General features: G+C 36.3%; 2 protein-coding genes across 3 annotated transcripts; one reads left to right on the top strand and one right to left on the bottom strand.

The window, feature by feature from the left end:
- The first annotated feature begins 500 nt into the window (after positions 1-500).
- On the top strand, positions 501-8,617 carry LOC107465917 (ubiquitin carboxyl-terminal hydrolase 9). Of its 2 annotated transcripts, none has more exons than XM_016084907.3 (14): positions 501-787; positions 888-1,064; positions 2,018-2,272; positions 3,363-3,507; positions 3,902-3,961; positions 4,091-4,186; positions 4,469-4,834; positions 4,935-5,075; positions 5,354-5,524; positions 5,902-6,159; positions 6,245-6,390; positions 6,909-7,451; positions 7,555-7,825; positions 7,944-8,617. In XM_016084907.3, the coding sequence occupies exons 2-14, from the start codon at positions 913-915 to the stop codon at positions 8,106-8,108; spliced, it is 2,769 nt and encodes a 922-aa protein (XP_015940393.1). In that variant the 5' UTR covers positions 501-787; positions 888-912; the 3' UTR covers positions 8,109-8,617. The 2 variants fall into 2 exon arrangements, with proteins under 2 accessions (XP_015940393.1, XP_015940392.1); XM_016084906.3 differs by having other exon boundaries at positions 876-1,064.
- A 410-nt stretch (positions 8,618-9,027) lies between these two features.
- LOC107465921 (glucan endo-1,3-beta-glucosidase 11) lies at positions 9,028-14,341 on the bottom strand. Its single transcript, XM_016084909.3, has 5 exons — positions 13,956-14,341; positions 13,460-13,869; positions 12,562-13,287; positions 11,033-11,208; positions 9,028-9,298 (listed from the first exon to the last, which is right to left on the bottom strand). Exons 1-4 carry the CDS (start codon positions 14,014-14,016, stop codon positions 11,131-11,133), a joined length of 1,275 nt encoding a protein of 424 aa, XP_015940395.1. The 5' UTR covers positions 14,017-14,341; the 3' UTR covers positions 9,028-9,298; positions 11,033-11,130.
- Between the last annotated feature and the right edge of the window lie 289 nt (positions 14,342-14,630).

The following is a 14,630-nucleotide window of genomic DNA, read 5'->3' as shown; positions in this document are numbered from 1 at the left end:
TGATAAATGAACAGACCAATGTCAATGTGTTTTTAAAGTTTGCGTTGAAGTAAATATAGCTTCTTTTAACATCACAAATTATAGGTCAAATAGGTCCCCTAAGATACTATTATAAGACAAATAGGTCCCCAACATGAAAACGACGCCGTTTGCATTCTCTGTCTAAGTGGAGACGAATTTGTCCTCTCCGAAACGACGTCGTTTTGCCACTGGTTCCAATACGACGTCGTTTTGTCCACCGTAGATAGGGACCAAAATGTCCTAAAGGTGACATGTCACAATTGATTTGACACGTTACCACTTTAACCGGATCAAACAGTTTTGGGGACGTATTTGGGGAATATCTGAGAACCTCAGGGTCAAAATCTTAGTTAAATTTTATGGGGGACAAAACTGTTGGATGGTAAATTTCTTGGGGACCTATTTGAGGTATTACTCAATTTTTTATCTTAAAAAATCGTAAACAAGTAGCGACTTGATAGTTCACTCCAAAATTAAACTTGAAGCAAGGGGAAAGTAAGAGAGGGGCACTCTACATATTAGAGAGAAAGAGAAACAAGAGGAAGGAGGAAGAGGTCGTTGAAAAATGACGGTAAAGATTTACGCATAGACTTTTGGGGATCGTTCCGTTACTTAACCTTCCCCGCTTCTCTACCTGTCTGTCCCTGCAATCTAGGCGCTAGGGTTCATCGAATATCCTGTTTTTCTCCCATTCGATTCCTTTCGTTTCCCTTTCGCTATTCCATTCTCGCTCTCTTTCTCTTCCACCTCGATCTCTTCATTTCAGGTGCCTTACTGCTTCCTCACTCTTTCTTCAATTGGTTTCTCTTTTGTGCGGATTTCTAAGTGTTTTCAAATTATTGGCGCTGATTCAGGTGCTGATTTAGGTGCTTGATTTGAACGAAATCCGCCATGACAATTGCCGATTCGGTTTTTCCGATGGACAATGGCGGCAGCTGCGTCCCGCTCCCTCCGGAGGAGGAGAATCGGATCGTGTCGGAGTTGATCAAGGAATCGGAGCTTAATTTGAGAGAAGGCAACTTGTACTACGTTATTTCCAATAGGTGTTAATCTCATCTTTCTTTCTTTCTTTTGGTAATTTTCATTGAATCTTTTTGCTTAGCTGCCTGTTACTATTTGAATAGGGTTATCTTGTGGGGAAAAGGACTGATACTGGTTGGATTGTTACACACTTATTATACTCTTGGCCTCGGGGATTTCGGTTACACTTAATTGAGTTACTTCACTAGCATGGAGGGTGAATGGATCTTGTGTTGTGACCATGTTTGATTTCCTGTTTGGGAAATTATAGAACTAGGGTATGGTGTAGTATAAAGCTAGTGGTTTTGTAGTTCTAAACGGAAATCCGAACAGTATTGCTTTTTGCTTTCATGTCCTTTTTATGTTTACTCACCCTAAAAGCTGTTGTTGTTGTTGTTTCTTTTTTATTGCCTTTTTCCATTGACATTCATATGGTGTTTTTCCACACATATAATTTATGTGTATGGAGGGTTTTATCAATGTTAGCGAACATTATCGACTGACTTTGAACTATGGTAATACGGTGATGCTATATGACCAAGTCATTTTGGTAACTAAGTTAACTAAGTTGGTCCAATAGCTTAAGGATTGATAACCAGAAATTTTAGTTGAAGAAAAAGGAAGAGAAGGAGAAGAGGCATAAGAAGAAGAAAGACTAGGTTGAACTTGGTTACAAAAATAACTTGTTCACTTAGCATTTCTCAGTCACATCGTTTTACTTTCCATTTGTATTGATAATGGAAGTGCTATAAGAACCAGCTATGCACAGGGCAGAGGGTCTGTGAGAGCATAAGCCTCACATATTGGTCTATAGATGGCAGCCCTACCTTTCATTTGCCAGAGTCTAATTCCACAACTTGTACTTGTAACCTCTGGGTCACAGACTGACAACTTCAGCCGTTCCCCTTAATTTGTATCCCTTATTATTTTAATTAATAAATTAATCAATCAATATATATTTTTGCTGTCCATGCAGGTGGTTTTCAAGTTGGCAGAGGTATGTTGGGGATTGTGGTGGTATGCTTTCCACTGGTGAGCAATCTTCAATTGACCAGAATGCCGGTGTGGTTCACTCAGAGAATGCAGATAGACCTGGGCCGATTGATAATTCTGATATTGTCACAAATGGAAATAATTACGAAGGCAATGATTTAGATATTCATCGAATGTTGGTGGAGGGGACAGACTATGTTTTAGTTCCTCAGAAAGTGTGGGAAAGACTTTCAGAATGGTAACTTTCTTATTTTCGAAATGGTTTTTACTTTCTAGTCTGGAGAACCTAAAGAATTAGATACACCCAAAAGGGTTGTTTGAGATGGTAAGTAACATTAACAATTGGGATGAGTACATAAGTTTGAATCTTATGGAAGGTACTCTTCCAGAGAGGTCAAATAACACCGGTGCTCCCAAAGTTTAACGATAGTTGGTTTAATAGGCTGTGGGAAATTTAAATGGTCCAGAGGTTCGAGAATGACTGGTGGTTCTATATGTAAACTGTAAAGGAAAAGTTACATAAATGTATAGTATCTAGATCCTCCAAATATTATTTGGAGAAAGAGCCATATAGCCATAGATACCCATGCTTCTATATGTTTAATCAAGTATGCAGAGTGATATTCTTTTAGACACAGATTTCTATCATAAAATTTCACAAGAAACTTGCTAATGGATCATGCAACACCAGCCTGAAACATACCAAGTGCCTGTTTGGCTTAGCACACAAGTAATTTTCAAGGCCATAGTTAATTCTGGATGGTCAAAATTAATTCTAGAGATCTGCCAATCTATTTATCTGTTTTTTCCATTCTCCCAGAATTTATTTTGAGGTATCTAGAAGTAATTTTGGAAGATTTGAAAGAAGTAAACTTTGATTTGCATTTTATTTTTCCAAAGAACTTGACGTATAATGTCACTCTTACCCACATGATCACAATCATCCATCTATTCACTCTTGAATTCTATTTTGTTCTTTTTGGAACTTATACCTCTAAAGTAATTTTACTTTATTCATTTAAATAAAAATAAAAAACTATTTTCATAGACTTGCCTTTAACATACTCAAACCAAATACAATTCAATTATTTTAAAAGTATTTCCTCTAAGTTAATCTTAAACTTTCCTCTGAATCCTCAAGGGCAGTATACTCATTTTTTTTTTTTGCCTGGTTAGTTTAATAGGTTTAGTATTGACATCATGAATTTAACATATAAATGGAGAAGCCTTGGAACTTGAGCGGTTAAGGTTATATTTCAATTTTGTCATCTGATGGTCACTACTGTTTGATTGGAATATGTAACAGATTTCTGTCTACCATGGTCTAGGTATAGAGGTGGACCTGCATTACCGAGGAGGTTGATCTCGCAGGGTGCTGCACAGAAGCAATATAGTGTTGAGGTTTACCCACTCATTTTAAAGTTGACTGATGCCAGAGATAACAGTGTGTCAACTGTAAAATTAAGCAAAAAGGTACCAATTGATTTCTTATGGGGTTGTCTTGTTGGTTTTAACTAAGTACAGATGAGTATCGAATCCGTTAAAGTACGACACCTATTCAATTTTAAAAACATATGTAATACACATTGGCATTACTATGTCAATGATATTCATCTTTTATCCAAAAAGAAAACATACTGTTGAGTATTTTAATGTGAGGAAGACATTGGAACACTGACATTACTTGATAGCCTATTGCAAGTTAAGAACATGATTTGCTATTATATGTAAAGTTCTTCTATTCTTTCTTATTAGCATATTTTCCAAAGCCATCTACTTTGGTTCTAACATGGCATAATGTGATAATTGAAATGTTAGACCAGTGTAGTTCTGATTATTGCTTTTCTGTTTCTCTGATATATTTTAGGCGAACATAAGGGAGCTATATGAACTGGTGTGCAAAATCAAAGGAGTAGAACAAAAAAAGGTGCTTATTTATTTATTTTTATATTTTTTCTTATGTGGTTATGTTTTGGTTTCTTTTTCCCTCATCTGTAATCAATAATGCTTTCCCCTTTTGTCTTTCTTTTCTTTTGCTGGTTAAAAATTATGTTAGGCCTGTATTTGGGATTACTTCAATTTAAACAAACATACAGTGCTAGCTGTGTCAGACCAAACATTGGAGGAGGCAAACTTGGTGATGGACCAAGATGTAAGTAACCTCGAACTGTGCAGAAATTTTAGTTGATATGTTGTTAAAATTAGTAGAAAGTTTCAATACGATCTTTTACCAAGTGAGTGGATATTATGAAGTACACCGATTGTCCAATTATGATCTTTTGTTAGGAGGCTCATGTCCAATTTGATAAAGTGGCTGTCGTTAAGTAGAGACATAATGAATATCTTTGGGGCATTCATTTATACTTAGTTATCCTAACTTTTTGCTCGGTATTGGTTCTTCTATGGATGCTCCTGATTCATCTCTTCATCACAGATTCTTCTAGAAGTATCACTTGATGGAGATCATTCGCTTGGAAACGAGTTAGCTTTGGTACCATTAGAGCCTCCAAGATCATCTATGTCGATTGCAGGGGGGCCTACGTTGTCAAATGGTCATGCATCTGTGTCAAGTTTCAATTCGTATCAGGGAAGTTCTGTGAGTTCGTCATTGACTACTGTGGATGATAAATATGACAACTATAGAGGTGAAAGGGGTGGTTTGGCAGGACTGCAGAACTTGGGGAATACCTGCTTCATGAATAGTTCTATTCAATGTTTAGTCCACACCCCGCCTCTTGTTGAATATTTCTTACAAGATTACAGTGAGGATATCAACATGGACAATCCCTTGGGAATGCGTGTATGTAGAAAATTCCATGATTTGTAGTTCCTAGTGTTCTACTGTTTTGTAATATATTGGTAATACTTTTGAAGGAAATGAACATATATCTCATGTGCAGGGTGAGTTAGCACTTGCTTTTGGTGACTTGTTGAGGAAACTGTGGTCTGCAGGGCGAACTGCTGTTGCTCCTCGTGCATTCAAGGGAAAGCTGGCTCGATTTGCCCCACAATTCAGTGGTTATAACCAGCATGATTCTCAAGTTAGTTTCTCTAAATTGTCAAAGTTCTTAATATTTGAAATGCGCTGTGAATTAAACAAACACTATTGATGAAGACCAAAAGCAAACATTATTGGTGTTATTTCTTAGTGGAACTTTGTTTCCACATGCAATATTTTCCGTTTCTTTGTCTGACAGCTTGTGTGTGTGTGTATTTAAATTTTTATGATTGCCTTCTGTAACATATTGAAAAGTTGTTGAACTTTGCACATTATGGTTGTCGAATGTGCATTGAGTAATGAATTGATTATTTTATTTAGGAATTGCTTGCGTTTTTATTGGATGGGCTGCATGAAGATTTGAATCGTGTGAAACAAAAACCTTATATTGAAATGAAGGACTCGGATGGTAGGCCAGATGAGGAAATTGCATATGAGTGTTGGAAAAATCATATGGCTCGGAATGATTCATTGATTGTTGATGTGTGCCAGGTAGGAACTTATATTTATGTCCATTTTGTTTCACATATTTTGCCTTCAAAATGCAAGTAGTGAACTGAGTAGTTAAATGCTTAAAAGTTAGCTTTGCCCTGTGTCCCTAGCCAACTGCTTTGCAACCCAAAAAATAAAATGGGTTGAAAAGCAAATTAGGGGAAACGCCAAATTTGTTAATTGATATGTTTATTCAGATATGTTTTACTCTTAGTCTCTTACATTTAGTACTTTCTCTGTATACGATCTCGAGTTTTAAAATTGCATCAAAGGCCATCTATCAATCGTGCTGAACTTGATTTTCTATTAAAGCTTGAAAGGATGTATTTTCTCATTACTGAGTTTAACCTTTGAATTTTTGGCAACAAAATGCTCAGGGTCAATACAAGTCAACATTAGTTTGTCCAGTATGTGGCAAAATTTCAATCACTTTCGATCCTTTCATGTACTTATCATTACCGCTGCCTTCCACTGTCACGCGGTCAATGACAGTAACTGTCTTTTATTCTGATGGGAGTGGTCTTCCCATGCCATACACTGTGACAGTTCTGAAGCATGGTTGCTGTAGAGATCTTTCCAATGCATTGGCCGCTGCATGCTGCTTAAAGAGTGATGAAATGCTTTTGCTGGCAGAGGTAAGTGCTTCACAGAGAACTTAAAGATGGCTTTCCTTCTTGACTTATTATGGTGGTTGATTTTGTGTGTATGTCTAACTTGCAGGTTTATGAGCATAAGATCTACAGATATTTAGAGACCCCTTTGGAACCACTGGCATCAATAAAGGACGATGAACATATTGTGGCCTATCGACTGAAAAGTGGAGCCCGGAAAACGAAACTAGAAATAATGCATCGATGGCTGGATAAGTATGCCACTTTTGGTGTTTTCTGTTAGGTTATACTCTTAATATGGAATGGACCAATCTCTGTTGATTCAGGATACCTACACATGATAATTTCCTTTTTGCATAAGATGAGTGATATAGGCCTTTAATAGATTTCTTCATGTGGTTTCTTTTCAACCGGAAGTGTTCCACTTGGTGATATAAATTCCTCTGAAATAAATTCTGGTTAAATGAATTCCCCCCTCCTTAAAATTAACTGATTAGGGACTGGGATTTTTGCAATGTTATCTAGTCTTTAATGGATGATCTCCTGAAATTGGAAATTATCTGGAATTCTGCCAACCACTTAGTACATTAACTCTATTACTCATTTTCTTATTCATAACCCAAGGCAGGAGAAAATAATTTTCAAGGATTGATATAGATATAACTGTACTGTTCCTGTTGCATTGAGTTAGAATATGATAATACTTCAATTTTTCTATTATTGGTTTATTTGATGTTTCAAACTTACAATTACCTTTGATGCTTGCTGGACAGTGTAAAGGGTGGAGAGAGGAAGCTTTTTGGAACTCCTCTGGTTACTTATTTGGTGGAAGACACACTATATGGAGCCAACATTGAGACATCTGTACATAAAATGTTGTTGCCTTTAAGAAGAGCATCTGCTTCAACTAAGTCTCATGATGGAAAGGAAAATGGTTTCGTCTCAGTTGACATTGACGAGAAATCGCACATCTCCAATACCCAATGTGAACCAAGTAATCTGACAACTACCAGCACAGAACAAGATGGGACCGCTTGTGGGGATTCATCTTTCCAACTTTTCATCACTAACAGTAGTGGTTTGGGCTGTGAACCCATTGAAAAGGATTCTCTTCTAAAACAAAGTCAACATATAAGAGTCTTTCTTGACTGGACTGACAAAGAGCATGATTTATATGATGCTAGCTACCTGAGGGATCTTCCTGAGGTTCACAAGACTGGATTTACTGTGAAAAAAACCCGGCAAGAAGCCATTTCTTTATTTTCATGCCTGGAGGCTTTCTTGACTGAAGAACCTCTAGGGCCTGATGATATGTGGTAAGATTCCTTTAATAATCTTAAAATGCGCCTCATACTAGACTTCCATGCTTAATCTGCGAAATATTTACGCTTTAGTTTAACTTTATAAAAATTTAATTAGGTACTGCCCTAGATGCAAGGAACACAGACAAGCAACCAAAAAACTAGATTTGTGGAAATTGCCAGAGATTCTTGTTTTTCATTTGAAACGATTCTCATACAGCAGATATCTGAAAAACAAACTTGACACTTTTGTGAATTTTCCCATTCACAATCTTGATTTGACCAAGTACGTTATAAGCAAGGATGGACAATCCTACATGTACGAACTTTATGCTATAAGCAATCATTATGGTGGTCTCGGGGGTGGGCACTATACTGCGTATGCTAAGGTAAGCTCATAACTTGCACAATTATATTTGATTTTTCACCCAATCATGCTACAAGGCACAAGCTCATAACTTTCAGTCCGTAATATCTAAACTCGTTTGTTCTTCCAATTTTATGCAGTTGATCGATGACAATAAATGGTACCATTTTGATGACAGTCATGTCAGTCCTGTTACTGAAGCCGAAATTAAATCTTCAGCTGCATATGTCTTATTTTATCAGAGAGTTAGGAGTAAACCGCAGATGGAAGGAGAGGCATCTGTGGCTCATACAGGTTCTTTTTAGGCAGTGACGAGGCTTTTTCCTGTTTTTGTCTGGATTATATGCTTCACAATAGGCAGAGCTTGTATCCTGGATAGCTGTACTTCCCCTGCCCTGCAAAACATGCAAGCTGAAATTGAAGACAAAATGTTGCTGTTTGGTGACAGCAATTAAGCAGATGTTTGAGGCTCCAGAAAACATGTCAATAGGAGTATTGGCTCTTCATCTCCACACGATATATCATTTTTTGATCAAGAAGTTTTTGCAGCCTATGAACTTGCTTAGGTATTTCTTTCTGCTATTAAATTTCATTGGATGTTATACCGATGAATTAATCATAATTGCCGTTTGATAGTGGTATTTTTGTTTTCATAATTTGCTAATAGGGCTACATTTGAATTTGTGAAGAAATTTTAGCCATTGTCTTATCATGTTGTTAGGAGCCTTAAACCCAATATCTTGCGACAATTACATAAAATGCGTGGAAGAGATATAGAAAGCAGCTGATTATATTTGTTTAATCTTTTAAGTAATTGCTCGTAGTTCCTTCCTGTTTTATTGTTCTTCCCTACTTCTGGTGCGTTACTTAACATGCTCGTTTTTTTGGAGCATTTCTTTCTCAAAGGTACTTTCGATTTTCTGTAGACATATTTCGGCGTTCTCCAATTCGTGATTTTATTTGTTCACAATTAAGCTCGAGTTGTTTGCAGTTATTTAGCAATATATAGCTTCAGACCAAGAGTGCTGTGATCTTAAAGCTCAAAGCTTTTTTAATTATCCAACCTAGGTTGTGTTTGTTTTTGTTTCAGTTGCTCAAATAAAATGAATAATAAATAATTATCCGCTGAACGAGACGTTAGGCAGATGCCAAATATTGGAGAGCACCATTTACCTACGTAACATGATTTGTTTTGGGTACGTGTTAGTCATTGAAATAGACATGTGAATGCAATTATTACACAACTACTATTTGGGACGTATGAGCCTCCGAGGTTGCGTTCTACAATTGAATTAGCAATGTGAGCAGAGTGCATATTATGAAAGAATATCTCAGTAGGATATAATAGAATAGCAAAAATAATATTCATCTCTAATTATGTAATACACAACAAATAGGAGGGATAAGGCTCTTGAACTTTGACGACAAGTGGACAACTAGCTTTCCTTCCTAAGCCGGTAAGCCATACATAAAGACAATGAATCCAGTCACATCCCTGGAACATGGAAAAAAGGGTTAAACTTTCTTTTTTATGCCAACTAGCAAAGTTCCACCACCCCTACAAAAAAGAGCATGATGCTGTCTGTTTCCCAACCATCACACCTTTTCAGACTAGTCATTTGGGTGCCCAATCGGTGCAACTCGCAACCAGGAACTAGCTAGTAATAATGAGCGTGAATAAAAATAGTAGGAGCTATAAAGATTGTATATAAAGATTGTATATAACTGAAAGAGTAAAGTATCGTTTTTGTCTCCAACGTTTGAGATAAGTCCTATTTGTGTTCTTAACGTTTAAATCGTCCTATTTGTATCCCTAACGTTTATAAAAGTGATTCAATGTTATCCTACTATCAATTATACTAATAAATCAGATTATATTTTTTAATTATTTTCACTTAGATGTATTCATTTTCAATTAGGTCTCACTTGGATGTGTTTGATTTTAATATTATACCCACTATTTATGTTTAGATTCAATTATGTTCCTAGAAAAGTGAATTATGTAAATGTTGTAGGAATTAATTTCAACTTTTGATGAGCTATTTTTCGGAGTGGATCATCGATTATATTCCAAATATTTGTATTCTAACTTCAAGAAGAGATTTTTAAAACTCAAACTAAAGTGTTCATGATGTGTAATTGACGGCAGGATAACATTGAATCACTTTTACAAATGTTAGGATACAAATAGGACGATTTAAACGTTAGGGACACAAATAAGATTTACTTCGAACGTTGGGGACAAAACGATACTTTACTCTAACCGAAAAACAATTCAGACAATTTCAGAATATTTTGTTTGAAGTTTATACAATAAATCTGGCACTAAACTCCTAACCTTTAATTACATCCTTTGAGTAAGACTCTTCTCGAAACTTTTATATGATACGGGATTATCCTTTATATACAATAATCATGGTTCATTGTTTTTACACCTTTTTTGTTAACTCAATTTTAATCTATACTATTGGTGTAGAAATATTGTTTTAACTTTATCTTAAATGCAATATGAAAGACATAATTATTCAATAATATAAAATAGAACATGTTTATCAGAGTTAGTAGCTAATGGAATTTCAAGATTTTTGTGTGTAATTTCATGCAAACAAATATTCCTGACAGTTGGCAACCCATACTGGTAGTGCTTTAGAATCTAGTGTGAACCGAGTTGGCCAACCAACACCACCACATTTATCAAATCGCAATTATTTTTCTAGCTTTCATCTCAACACTCAATTTTTGAAGAGCAATACACTAAACCATTCTTTAAAAAAATTTTAGTTCGATACTTTATTTTTTTAACATATTTTAATTATTTGATCAATTTTTCATCAAATTATTTGTCTATATAAAAAAAATTAGTCTAAAAATTTAAAATTTTTAAGAATGATTAAATTTTTATTAAATAATAATAGATATTGTTTTGTTTGATTTTTACCAAAATTTTTCTAGTGAAGATTGATTTATTTAAAAAATAAAAATTAATAATTAATTTAATAGTTAAAATTTTTGTGTAAAAATTAACATTTTTGAATAAAAATTTTTAAGAACCGATCTAGATATTATTTTATTTTGAACGGCAGATATTGGTGCATCCTTTTTGACAAGCTATGCTAAGAACTAATAATTCCAATAGTAATGGACAAGCAAAGTGACAAATAGACAGATATACTAAATACTAAACAATATAATATAATATAACTTAGCTTGTGTCATTGGTGTTACTCACCTTTACTCTTTTTTATTCCGTTCGCCTTTACTCCTCTCTCCAATACCATATTACCATGGTGTCTTTCTTCCTTTTGTTGATACACTAAAAAATAATCCTCAAAATTTTAAAACCCCCGTCACCAACACCACCAACGACCATAATGATGCTCCTAGGAAACGGTATCTCTCTTGGTCCTGAATTCACACAAATCAAAATATCAAAGTTACTCTCATTTTTTTCCATAACCAAAAATAACAACTCTTGTCCTTTATTTCCAAACGGCTAAACTACTACTATAGCAGTTCGTTAATCATGTGGTGTGGCTCACTGTACTACGAATGAACCATTATTTTATTACCCATAATATTTATAATTTGGAACTCAGCGGAAAACAGAATGACTTAAAAAGTTGGGCGTTAATCTAAGAACACGATCATAAAACATATATTATCATTAAATGGAGTTCAATTTTTGATCCGTATCATGAAAATTCAACTAAATTTTTGTGTTGGTTGTTGAAAGTCTAATATAACTCTTCTCATTTATTCGGATTTGAGACCCGCTATATACCAAAGATATAACATAGACGGAGTTATTAAACGGAGTTCAATAATGTCAAACAAATATTTTATAATCTAAACTAACAAATTCAACAGATAACAATAATGCCAATTGTACATTTAATCCATTCTAGTATTATTGGATTAGATGAAAATGTAGTCTCCATTTATTTCATATGCACTCATGTACCTTCTCTCCATCCCCCTCATCCATCTAAGATCATCTCTACACAATTATTATAAGGTGTAACGGGCAACAATATATAATGAAATTTGGGACCAATAAAGGAGACACTTGATTTGCGAAGCTACCCCTTAGCTTACACGGAAATGGAATCCTAAAGTTGCCTTTGATTTGTATTTTTATTTTTTATTTTTATTTTTAGTATTTTTTAGATTTTATGAAAAAAAGAAAACAAAACGTAAAAACAAAAAATAGAGTTTATTATTTTTACTATTTTTATTTTTTTTTTAAAATCTCAAAAACAGAAAATACTAAAAATAAAAATAGAAAATAAAAATTCAAACCAAATGAGACATACATGACACACCCTAATATATTTTCTCCTCCCGAGTTTCATATAAACAATATCTATTCCTGCGCTAACTAGTAGTACTATACCGCAGCTTCATTTATAAGACACGTTCGTTAGATCTGACTTAGTGATGTGCTAGCTGATACTTAATTCATTAACTATAACAACCTCATTTCTCATCCAACATCCATACGTTAAATAATCTAAAGATATGACAGCTAGTGTCTTGAATAGCATAGCAACCTAAGCTCATGTCATGTGACATAAAGTCTTCTAATCTCAATATCATGTGTATCTAAATCATAAATTCCTAGATCTTAAAACCACTCTCAAGAGTTTTTAAATGACATAAACTGAACTCAATAATTAATATTATAATAGTATAGGACTGACAAAAAAAAATGAAAAATGAAAAATAGAAAAGCAGTGCTACTGTGCTAGTATGACTAACCGGTGAGGTGGCAGAGGAAATGGACAAGTATCCGGTGGAAGAGCTAGGAGGAAGTGGCGGCGCTCCACCGTTAACGCCACTGTTACTGCTGTTACCACTAACTCCGTCACTGGACGAGGACGGAGAAGCCGTGGTAGCCAAGCCAAGAGAATATGCCGGAGTTCCATCGGGCTTAAAAAGGCCATAGTTCCGCTCTGAGGTGGGCCCGGGCTTCATATTCTCATTAAACAATGCAAAGACATAAATATTCAAGTCGGAGTTGGGCCTCATTGGCGTGCCCTTCTTAGTACTCTGAGCCACCAACTTGATGAGGTTACCGTTGTACTTCTTGGCATTCTCCGGTGTGGCTCCGGCTTCGTCTTGGTCCCCCTTGGAAGGCCACCCCGTCTCTGAGATGTGAACGGGAAGCTTGTTGTACCCTAACGACGCTAGCGCCGAGTAAACGGCGTCGATCTGCATGAACAGCATGTTGTCGTAGTGGAGCCCGGTGGATGAGTCCACAACGCCCTGGTTCGGTTGGAACAACACGAATTCCAGCGGTACTTGCTTTGGGTTGTCCTTGTACGCAAAGTATGGGTATGCGTTTATCAGGAATGGCGATCCCGCTTTGGATTGGAAGCTCAGGATTGGACTCAGACACGGTTCCAGGTCTGAACGGAACGCGCCGGCAGACGGTGGATAGGATTTTTCCAGAACTGCCAAGGAATGTGTGGTCGTTACAGTCACCTGTTCACAAAACAGCCAAATCTCAGTGGATCATCACATCAAACACAAATTTAAATTTAAAATGTTGCAACAAATGAGCCTCAGATCTAAGTGGATCGCCAGAACAAAGTCAAATTTGGAATTGCAACATTGCAAATGTGGATCGGGAAAGCAAAATAAATTTGTAACGGACCTGTTTGTCTAGGCCGAGGTTCTGGAGGGCCGTGTGGACACTCTGCATGGCTGGGAGGAGGTTGTCAGTAAGGGAGGTGTCGTTGAAGGTGAGGACCTCGTTTCCAACGAAGATGCAGGTGATCTTGGTGGCCGGGAGGTAAGGCTGGACATTGGACTTGATCCATGCCTGTGCTTGCTTCGGGTCCTGCATCTTCGACATGTACTCGTTCCCCAGCCCCACCATGATCTCCACCCCTGTGTTCGCGAACGCGCGCAGCACGCGAGGGTCCGCGTCGTAGAGCTTCACCTTTGTTGCTCCGATCGACTTCACCAGCGGCACCACCTCGTCCGGCGACGGCAGGTTGTTCGCTATCTGCCCGTAGTTGATCCCGATCGCCGCCACATTGGTCCAACCAAATTCTACTTGTCCTAATTAACCACAGAATCATTTGCGCTACAATGTGAAAAAAAGGACTGACATTGTTGGTTAGTTAGCTAATAAATTAATCACTCACCTGTGATGAATATTACAAGTATCCAACAGTAGCTGCGGCGGAATCTAAATAAATAATCCATAGATAGAAAAGCAATGAGTATTAGAGTAGTATTTAATTTAATCTGCAATAATAACGCAGAATAGTATTGTGTTGAATGTGGGAGCAATGAAGTGATGAGGATAACAATTATGATGAAAGTGTCACTCTGCTACCACCGTTTCCGTCAACACAACACAATACAACAAATTGAGTGAGAGTAGAGAAAGAGTGAGTGATGTTTACATGGTATTTATTTTTTCATAGGGAAATAGAATAAGATAAGGGAAAAAAGATTCGTTAGAAAATAAATAAGAAAAATGGACACGCGGAAAGGTGGCCGCAAAACATTGGGAATAAGATGCTTCATTACGGAATGGCGATTAGGAAGGGTCATGTCCATAAACTACCATCTGCTTTATTTTCTTTTTCACAAAGAAGAAAATTACAAATAAAAAAACAACAAACCAAAAAGAGAATAATGTATCATAATGTGTCATATCATATGATTTATTGGATTATTCATTTGTTTATGTGTGATCTGTCTATGCTATTACTTTTATTATATTAGAGTGTAAGTTGGAAGGAGGAGATTTATAATTGCGCTGAGAGTGACCGGCCCTGAAAATATCAGCCCCTTTCTCCGGGAGATTTTAT

This window comes from Arachis duranensis, chromosome 9, assembly GCF_000817695.3.
Source record: "Arachis duranensis cultivar V14167 chromosome 9, aradu.V14167.gnm2.J7QH, whole genome shotgun sequence".
NCBI lineage: Eukaryota > Viridiplantae > Streptophyta > Magnoliopsida > Fabales > Fabaceae > Arachis > Arachis duranensis.
This window is presented reverse-complemented; position numbering and strand designations above follow the sequence as displayed.

Excerpts from the sequence above, each read along its gene's own strand:
- LOC107465917 (XM_016084907.3), top strand. The coding sequence starts at position 913 with ATGACAATTGCCGATTCGGTTTTTCCGATGGACAATGGCGGCAGCTGC. Across the intron at positions 1,065-2,017 it reads TACTACGTTATTTCCAATAG|GTGGTTTTCAAGTTGGCAGA; the intron begins GTGTTAATCTCA and ends CTGTCCATGCAG. Across the intron at positions 5,076-5,353 it reads ATAACCAGCATGATTCTCAA|GAATTGCTTGCGTTTTTATT; the intron begins GTTAGTTTCTCT and ends TATTTTATTTAG.
- LOC107465921 (XM_016084909.3), bottom strand. The coding sequence starts at position 14,016 with ATGGATTATTTATTTAGATTCCGCCGCAGCTACTGTTGGATACTTGTA. Across the intron at positions 13,870-13,955 it reads ACTTGTAATATTCATCACAG|GACAAGTAGAATTTGGTTGG; the intron begins GTGAGTGATTAA and ends GTGGTTAATTAG. Across the intron at positions 11,209-12,561 it reads TTTCCTCTGCCACCTCACCG|GACCAAGAGAGATACCGTTT; the intron begins GTTAGTCATACT and ends GTGTGAATTCAG.